General features: G+C 42.1%; 1 protein-coding gene across 2 annotated transcripts; it reads right to left on the bottom strand.

Moving 5' to 3' along the window:
• Window positions 1-332: 332 nt before the first annotated feature.
• Window positions 333-10,087, bottom strand: LOC107326719 (killer cell lectin-like receptor subfamily B member 1B allele C). Of its 2 annotated transcripts, XM_088134617.1 has the most exons (6): window positions 9,953-10,087; window positions 6,759-6,857; window positions 4,130-4,300; window positions 3,242-3,396; window positions 2,697-2,827; window positions 333-841 (listed from the first exon to the last, which is right to left on the bottom strand). In XM_088134617.1, the coding sequence occupies exons 1-6, from the start codon at window positions 10,041-10,043 to the stop codon at window positions 730-732; spliced, it is 759 nt and encodes a 252-aa protein (XP_087990743.1). In that variant the 5' UTR covers window positions 10,044-10,087; the 3' UTR covers window positions 333-729. The 2 variants fall into 2 exon arrangements, with proteins under 2 accessions (XP_087990743.1, XP_087990744.1); XM_088134618.1 differs by lacking the exon at window positions 2,697-2,827.

Genomic DNA, 10,087 nt, shown 5'->3' with positions numbered 1-10,087 from the left:
CAATTCCTGTAACAACCAATGGATCAACATTTGATTGATTTGGGGGGGGAAATAGACCCTGCACATGTGGGGAAAATGCTAGGATAAAAGAAGAGCAAAGAAAGGATGGAGGATGATTAATTCAGAATCCCCATTTCCACACATAACCGATGGAGAGGAATGATGGGGGGTTCCAGTCTAGAGTAGCTTAACTTGACTTTCTAGGCCTGTCCATGAAGAAGCCTTTTCTGGCTCAGAAGTGAATGGGGGAAGAGTAAGAAAGATGGCCATTATAAATCTGAAACTGAAGATGCTTTATGTTGTGAGGCATAAAAAAAGATGCAACCCCCCCCCCCCCGACAACTTCTCAAAAGGTCCACAGGTTTCTTTTTTTGTCTGACATGCTATATTCAAAAATGCAAGCATAACTTATTCTATTTTATTTGTTGAACTAAACTTTAAACGTAATATTATAATGATAATACGGGTGCACACATGCTTTCTTTTGGACTCACGTATTAGCTGGGGGATCCCACAAAATCCTCTTCACTGGGAGCTCCCTCCTTTCTCTGTTCCTTTCCTCATCTACAAAAGGCTGGCAGGAGAAAAGGCTGGCAGTTCTTCCCCTAGACTGAAACTCTTTGCTCTACAGTTGAACAGCCTTTGCTGAAAAAGGCAGTCAACATTTGCAGGGGGGGGGGGTCAGGGGTGTGTGTGAGATGTTCCTTTAAAAATTTCACATGCAAATCCTCAGATCAATACACATTTTTTCTGACAAATCCAGTGAAGTTCTCCATTGCACAGATCAGAATAGATTCCCTTCTGTCCTATAGCGCCACAGTTAGCCTTTAAGGGTTGAGATCTATGGAGGGAAGGAGAAAAGCACTTTTAGTGTAGAGAAGACGCTAAAGAAGAGCCACCTGTTCCATCAGCAAAGACTCCTGCCTTCTGCAGCCCTCTCTCTCTCTCTCTCTCTCTCTCTTTCTTTCTTTCTTTCTCTCTCACACCCACACAGACACAAACACATGCACAATGGTAATATAAAAGAAGGTGAGGCCTCCCTAAATGTGTTAGACTCAGTGAATTAGAGGCTTCTTTGTTCTTAGAACTGCACCAAACTAATAAAGAATATCCTTTAAAAGTCACTGCAGGTTTGTGACTTGCTTCTGGACCCAGCTGACTTAGCCATAGGAAATATGTTGGCCTGGAAAGTCACAAAGTCCAGATGCTCACCAGGCGTTCTACCACGACAGTGGTTACCATGGGCCTCAAATGGTAAGATCCCCCTGCTTCTTTACCTCTAATAGCCCATAGGCATTGCCTACAATGAAATGAAGCACAGCAGGTTCATTGGTGCCAGCAGAATCACAAGACAGACCTTTTGATGCAGATAAAAAATGGGATGGAGGTAGCCTTTGGGATGGGCCAGGGGCAGGCTGAGGACAACATTGGGTGTTCTTCCTCAAGAAACAGTTGATGGCTGTTCTCATCCTGGGGCAAGCTGGGCCTGCGCAGGAAGCCTCCATTTCTTACCCTAATCTTCTTTATAGGATTATTATGAGGATGCAATTCTGCATCTTGTTCTACAAATGTTTTGGTCAAATTAGAAGTTATCTTTAACCTTTTAAAAATGGCCTTGCAAAAATTGATCCATGTATATTTTTTACAAGAAGCAGGCCACATCCACAGAGACCAAACTCTAGAATACAGACTGGAAGAAAGAGAAGATGATTCCTTCTTGTCCAAGTCCATTTTTTTAAACATAATTAATCCTTCCACTAGTACTAATGGTTATTTTCATTAAGCAGTACCTTCAAGAGGCCCTTCAGACAGTCACTTGCACCCGGGTCACCTCACGGCTTGGCTGCTGCAGCACACTGTACATGGGGCTGCCTATGAAGACCACCTGGAAGCTTCAGCTGGTCCAGAATTCAGCAGCACGGGCAGCAATGGGCATGCCTCAGTGTGCCCATGTAACATCTCTGTTTCTCAAGCTGCACTGGTTGCCAGTTTGCTCCACCAAGCTGCACTGGTTGTACTGGGTGCAACTCAAGGTGCTGGCCCTTGCCTATAAAGCCCTACATGGCATAGGGCTTGGTCATTTGAGGGACCACCTGCCTCCCATAGTACCTCCCTAGCTGGTTTGATCCAGCAGGGTCATCACACTCTGCTTTCGTCCAATTAAGCCATGCCACCTATTGGGGCCCCAGAAGCCTGCCTTTCTGCAGCAGTGCCTGCCCGCCCCCTGGAATGAGGTTCCCCCGAAATCCGGGAGGCTCCCACCCTGATGGTGCTTTGAAGGGGCCTGAAGACCTGGCTTCTCTCCCAGGACTTTGGCGAAGGGGAGTGAAGCCCGCTTGGATTGTGTGGGTCGGTTTCCTTTTTTCATTCCCGTCCAGTTCTTGCCATCTTTTATTCTTTTATTTTTGTCTCTTACTGTATTTTTTAAAAAATCGTTTCTAACAGCAGCAGAAAGCCAAAAACAACACAATAAAACCATGGATCCTGTCTCAGGCATAGCTTTTTCACAGCTGTACTGAAGTTGTTCCTTCACTGAGGAAGTGAAAGCTGACACTATAATCTCTTTAGGATACTTCTAGACTCTATAGAGAGTCTAGATATCTATATTATCTAAACTTCTCTCTTTTTTTTTTACTTTCCTCTGCAAAAAAACACTACATTACAGAAGTTTTCTTCCATGGTATTTGAATACTCACTCTGTGTGGCTTAATGGAGAGACATTGGTGTGGTTTAATGGAGAACCATTGATCCACATCCACTTCTTCTCTGGCAATTTGAAGTTGAGCCCAATCCATGTTTTAACCTTAGTTGTGCCCTGGATGAATTTCTATAAAATACAATTTAATTTTCATTACAAGGATGGCTGTTGGAATTCCTAACCATGCCCTATTATTGAGGTTGTGTTAAGTTCTCCCGAATGAATCAGCTACCCCAACAGGTCTCTGACTTCCTGCCAATTGTGCCTCTGATGCTGTGGGGAACCTTAGCAGGGGAACTTTGCCCCATCTGCTTATCCTTCAGGTAGAAAACGTTGGAACAGGTGGCTGTTAAGCATCAAAGTAAGATCAACAGAAGCAACCATGAGAGAAGATCCCTATGTCCATTCAGGTGAGGCCACTTCATCTGAAGTATTACCTGAAGCCTGCTCGTAAATGCTAGCCACTGAAGCCTTTCTGTTTAAAATGAGAACAGAAAAAGTAAGAAAGTTATGGATTCTTCACCTGCAACTAATTTTTTTTACCTGCTCTCCTGTATTAGAAATCACTAATAGCTGAGATCTTTTTGCCAAACAGTCCTCGTAGCTTTGGTTCCAGGGCTCGATTGAATGAGAAAACCAGTAGCATTTGTCCTCATGCAGAAGCCAGGTCACAGGGCACACATTGCAGGATCCATTCTCTAAGAAAGGAAATAAATCTTTTTTTTTTAAATTCATGTTTGTAATCAACTCTATGGGTATCTTTCAAGCTCTTTAATGTCACTTTGAAAGGTAAGGAGAGGGTCCCATTTAAACATATGGCAATTTTTATTGGGTTAGGGTCGTTCATTCATTCACTGAATTTCAAGATCATTTTGCATAGGTTTACATTTTCAAGTGGGAGAACGCTAAGCTCATTTACAACTGTGGAGCAATTCAAACAGACCGTTGACTCACAACGGGGAAGCAGCTTCACTAGTTCCAGGGAAGGGGTCTGAGGTCCATGGCTTAGCGTGCAGGCAGGCGTGGGGATCCCTCACCACTGGGGATGCTGTGTGGGGCTGGAAGGCCAGTTTAAGCCCTGTAGATTTCCTCCATGTCATCTTTCTAATCCTCGACTCTGAGCTGCATCAACATAGCCATGAGATCTCCCCGCTCCCCTCTGTTTCTCTGTGCGTGCTTGGTGGCTCCCTGAAGGCTTCCGGCTCATCTCTGCCTAAAGGTTAGTGGGCCCCAGTCCTCTTGAAGTAGGTGGCATGCAGTCCTGAGGAAGGGGCAGGACATGCACAAGCAGCTGTTAGGGTTTGGGGAGAAAATAGAAATAGGGGGATGATGGAAGAAGAGATAACAGAAATCTTTGGGCAATGATCATTTCTGGGAAATTATAATATGGGCCCCTCTGGAAGGTTCGAGCTAAAAATAGAATGAGTTTACCTGTAGATGCATTTGCAGCCTCACACAAATGATGCCTCAGGGAAGACCTGAATGTTTCTATTTCACTATTATTGTACGGATGTGGATTTGAAATCAACGAGGGTGTTCCAGTCATTTTCTCAGGGTTTTGTGGGTTTCTGTTTAGTGGTGTTGAGGAACTGCAGCTCAGGCCTATAAAGAAATTAACCAGAATTATAGTTACATAATTAAAATGGCACAATATCATTGATATTGTATTCTGGACAGAGAGAGACCCATCTGTATTCTCCCAGGGATTCATAATCCCATTCAACCAGTACTAAGGCTCTACTTAGCACCTTTTGATAGCCTCCCACAGGCTTCGGTATTTTAATTCGGGGACCATTTCTTCATTAAACCAACTGAGAGTTCACAAAACACTGTGCAATCGTTTGCATTCTCCTGAGCTTTTATTAAGCAAGATGAGTGCCTGAGCAAAAAGTTGATGGACTGGAAGGAAGGCTGACTGGGTTGTCTGCAAGGAGGGTCAACAATGTCAAGATGGTGGTCACCACCATGCAGTCAAAGCTCTGCCCCCTTTTTGCTGTGGCCAAAACCTGGCTCATCTAGAGCAACCAAATCACTTTGAAGATGCAACATAAATGTATTAGGCATGCATATGAATACCGTGTACACCAGGCTCCCAGCAAAGCCCTGGCAGCTTGCCCAGCAGCCCTGAGCAAAAGCAGAACCAGAGATGATATACCTTTGGCCCACTGCATTACAAAGATAAAGAAAGAGGAACACACCGTGTAAATTACAGCATGACATTGGGGTGCTTTTGATGGCCCCATCTGGGTGACCTTCTTATTCTTTATCCCTTCCTATTAGGTCAGCATGGCAGCTATATGTGGTTTTATTGTATCTTTATATTATTTTTATTCTATTTTAACTGATACTTATTTGTTGTTTTTACTGTAAACCGCCCAGAGTCACTCCCTTCTGAGATGAGCGGTGTCTAAATCTGAAACATAAATAAATATAAACATAAATATTATCTCTGAGATATGGTCAGTGAATATAAACAATGTGGTTTATTGAGTCATGGGTGCTGTCTGATGCACCCACCCTCCATGGCTCCTCAGGGTCAACTCAGCATGCTGTGAAAGTTTCATTACAAGGGCACTTTAAGCAGTTCACGTGGATGGGGACGTCTTATAGGGTTGGCTCACCTGTGTAAGGGGAGGACCTTTGACCACCACCACAGGCAGCACATTGTGAAAAAGGGGTGGGTTTTGACTGCCCAGTCATGGTTGCCAACTTGCCATTCTGGACTTTGCACCAGATGTCCCCGAGGGCTGATTATTAGAGCCAGGACGTTTGTAGGTAGACCCAATCAAATGGGAGGTTTCAGACAGAAGAACTTCAAATTAAGCCCTGTCAGGGCCAAAGGCAGGGGGCTTTTCCTCACAGCCAAATTAGAGGGCTTTTCTCCAGACCTTGAGGCAGCAGAAAGGTCTGCTGGCATATTTTGCACTGCCCTTCATTGCTCAGCACTCTTCTGCCTCAAGAATGAGGGTAAGGAGTGAAACGGTTCTTACAGAGTTGATGCAGGACAAGTCAAGGGAAGAGATTGGTGGATTCCCTCAGATTCATTTGCCCGCCCACCAGATGTCACCAGCTGGAAGGAAATCATCCTCCAATCACTCTCCTTAACCTGGGTGGGCCCAGGGCTGGGGGGGAGGCAAGTTTTGACAGATGGCTAGAGGGGTCGTCTAGCCATCTCTCAAACTTCACCCTGGTTTTGCACGTGTGTTTTGTGTGCAGCTATCAGCCAAACAGGCCAAACCTAATGTTGAGTTTTTGTTTGTGTCATGTACAGAGTGGCCTCCCACTTTTCTCCCAGATTCTTCTGCCAGGGCTAGCATCTTAAAAAAGCTTACTATCTGAAATCTGTAGAGGATAGACTTCAGTACAGGTAGTTCTCGTTTAGTTACTACAACTGGGACAGACAACTCAGTCATTAAGTGAAGCAGTCGTTAAGTGAAACCACGACTGTGCTTACGATCTTACTTCAGCTTTCCTTTGCTTTACAGACCTGTGAAGGTCGTAAATCTGAGAAATGGCCATAAAGTTACTTTTTCATCACTGTTGTAACTGTGAATGGTTGCTAAATGAGGCGGTCGCTAAACAAGGACTACCTGTAGTAGAAATATGCCCCAAGCTTCAGGTTTGCAACAGACCAACTTTCCCATACAAACTTCACAATCCTGTGCATGCCTATTCAGGAATAAAATGAACTCAGGTTTATTTCAATAGAAAGGTTTTAACTTTTGTATTTTCCCCTTTTTATCATTTGTTTCCTCTGTTCTGTCTATTAGTTTTCCAATTTTTTCCTAGTTTCTATGCTAGCAGTTATTCTAGATTATTTAGGGTTCCTCCCTTAAGATATTTCAGGTCTTGTTTTTCTGTTTTTGTTCTACGTTATCTGTACCTTCGAGAGGAGCAATACAATTATGTTTTTTAAAAAATCTGGGCATCAGAAGCTGTCCTAGCTACGCTTCTATGAGAAAGGATGCCTTTCATCTTTGATTCTTCCTCGGGCCTCTGCTCAGTATGCTGATCTTGACTGTCATGCTCTTATCGTGTTCTCTCCTCCGACAATACTCACGATAAGCCCCCATCACTATCACAGCCACCATCAAGAGAACATTTCCAGTCCAGGCAAGGAGCAAGGCAGTCCGATGCCAGCGAGGGCATAACTGGTGATCTGCAAAAATCAGGCGAAAACATTTGAAACTTTACCCTAATGCTGGTGGATAGGAGCTTTCATCCTACGTACTTTGCAAACCGCCTGAAAATTCTACTAAGCAATAAGAACGTCTCATTAAAAAGGCGAGTTATTGATTCCCCCAGCTCAGCACTTCTCCTCGACCCTCCAGGGTATCAGACATGAGATAGCCCAAGCTTTGGTCAAGCAAAATCATAGTAAATTCCCCCTCTGAATGTTACAAACTTTCCCCCTCTCATTTTGTCACTCACCTTTTTAAATGTATATTGTAGGAAGTTTTAATATATTTTAATGTATTTTGCCCCCCCCCCTTGGGACCCTGGAGGTATGCTCTGGCCCTCTGGAATGGCATTCCACCTTTTTTGACCCCCATCTGCATTAAAAACTTGGCTTTTCAAAACTTATTTTACATACGTATGTATATGCATTCCTTTCCCTCTTCTTTGTACCAATAGAAGCGAATATGTGTAGCTCAGGGTTGAACTGCAGAGTCCTGGGGGTTCTCTGAGCTTGGCTGTTTTCTTGCAAACATTTCGTTACCCAGCTAGATGAAGATGTTACCTAGCCGGGTAACGAAACGTTTGCAAGAAAACAACCAAGCTCAAAAAACCCCAAGGTCTCCACACCTCTTCTTTGTTTTTGCTTTTTCATTTAATTAATAAAAACATCCTTCAAAAATCTTGGCTTTTCCGGCAGTTTTGAATCAGGGTGATTTATGAATCACTTGAATGGTTGCTATCTGAATATTTATATATTCCCCAGCAGACTTTTATTACTGCATTTGGTCCTATATTGTTTAGGTTTTTTTTTAAAAAAAAGCCTTTAATCCATTTTATTTAATCTACCACCTTTTTTTATTCTGCCTTTATTATGGTTATAAACAACTCAAGGCAGTGAACATACGTAATATTCCTTCCTCCTCTTATTTTCCCACAACAACAACCCTGTGAGGTATACCTTGAGGGTTTTGATAAGCTGGTCCTATAAGATGAATAAATTATTATTAACAATTATATGCTTTTATTGACTATGTTTAATTTATTGTACTTTCATTGTTATATTTAATAATTTGTACACTGCTGTGAGGTGAATAGGTGGGAAGAACGTAAAATATATTAAAATAAAAAAATGTCCAAACAATGGTATCAACTATATTCCAATTTCTAGGAGTCGCTCATAAATCAACATGTACCAAACTATTTTGCAGTTTTTACTGCACCCTGTGTTGGACAAAGTATTTTAAATCTTACTTGGATTAAATACATGACTTCTGTTCCGGTGACCTTTTTCTTAGTTTCTCATTTTTACCAATGTGCCAAATTAAGTTCATTGAATTTGAGATTTAATAAAATAGTTTGAACTAAGTTCCTTGAACTTGATTTTTTTAGAAAGTAAGTCTGAGCTAAAATGTGTATGTATTTGGGGACACATGCCTGGAAATGAGCATTTTTGTTTCCCCAGTATGATTTTTGTGCATTGCTTCACTGAACGTGCACATTTTGTAAAGACTTTCCTCTAATAACCTTTTTAAATTATTGGTGAATTCAATTGCGAACTGGGGTTTTGATAAGTTTTAATTCAAGTCTTGGTTTAAAAGTATAATTTTTTTCAACTGCCTTTCCAGAGAATTATCATTATGTTATTTACTTATTTTATTAAATTTAAAGGCTGCCTGATCCAGAATGACTCTGGACAGCTTATACTTTTAAAAGTAAAGAACAATAAAACAGAAGGAAAAAAATCACATGGATCCAGAAAAAAACCATATACGTATAGCACACCAAAGAAAAATCAACGGGGGCTGAACAACCACCCTACCCCAAAGCTTGGAAGAACAGCTAAATTTTCAAGGATTTTGGGGATATTATCATGGTAGGAGCCATATCTGTCTCAGGTGATGCTGTTCCAGAGGGCAGATGCTACGGGAGAGAAAATTTACTTCCTAGGTCCCAACAGCTGATGCTGTTTAATCAAAGGGAGCTGAAGTGCACCCCCTCTGTCCGATCTTACGGGACGGGGAGAAACTATGGGAGACAGATGGCTTTCAAATCACCTGGTCTTATCATAACTGATGATAAGATTATCATCTTTATGTGTATAAGATTATACACATAAAACAATTATGGTGAAAGAAGCAGAGAACCAACTGTTGTGACAAGGACAGAGTTTAGATAAAAGAAAACTAGAGGTTCAGAGGAAGATAGAGAGGATCCATACTGCCTTTACATCAACGATCTTGCAAGAAGTGGACTTGTATGGTGAAGAATAGACATTCAGAACAACGCATAGCTCCAGGCCACATAAAACTTTAGAGGCAATGGCTGGTAGCCCTTAGAATTTAACGTGCAAAATCACAGGAAAATCATGAGAATAAAATGTGCAAATCTCTTAGCACAAAGTTGACAGACAAAGAACATCTCCAGTCAAGTAATACTTGATACCTAGTCCCTGTTGGATTCCTAGGAGGTTTTTAGAGCTCCACATTGCCAGTGATCCTTCATGTTTCATGCATGGCACAGCAATGCAACCACAGGTTTATGAAAGCACCTAGGTATGGAGTGTTCTGTGTCATTGGGAACATCAAGGGCCTCCAAGCTGTGGTTAAATTTTGCACAGTTAAATGTAGCCTGGAAGACATCCAAAGCAAAGAACATCCTTCTATTTTCTGCATGAGAAGATGCAACAGATGAGTTCCAGCCCTATGTATAATATTTTGGATATTGTAATTACTCCTGTTATTACGATCATTATTACATTATAACTCATGGTTTCGCTACAAGCTCAGTGCAGCGTATGTACTGGGCCTCCCCTCTGTTATCTGCACAGCAACAATCCTTAGAGAGAAATTAAGGTGGGGAAATTTGTGACTGGCTCAAAGTCACCAAGCGAGCTTTGTAGCCAAGTGGCAACTTAAATCTGGGTCCTCATCTGCACCCTTAATTAGTACTCCCTACTGGCTATGCGGGCTTGCGTTTTCACTTACATGGCTATAAAAGAGGCTGAAACGGAAAGTCTTTCAGAAAATGTGCTGCCTTTCTCAGTTTGAGAGGCTGTCCTGGAATAAATGAACTTACCTGCCTGTTGGACAGGATCTAACTGTGTGCTTCTTCTGGATGAGGAATCTTCAGATAACTTGATATCTGCATAGACTAGAACTGCATCCATGGTCAGCTGCAACCCCGAATAGAAGAGATATGTATAAGTGAGAT

Source organism: Python bivittatus, unplaced genomic scaffold (genome assembly GCF_059951505.1).
Source record: "Python bivittatus isolate LINGU-HERP-01145 unplaced genomic scaffold, Pbiv_v1 ctg000080_np1212, whole genome shotgun sequence".
NCBI lineage: Eukaryota > Metazoa > Chordata > Lepidosauria > Squamata > Pythonidae > Python > Python bivittatus.
This window is presented reverse-complemented; position numbering and strand designations above follow the sequence as displayed.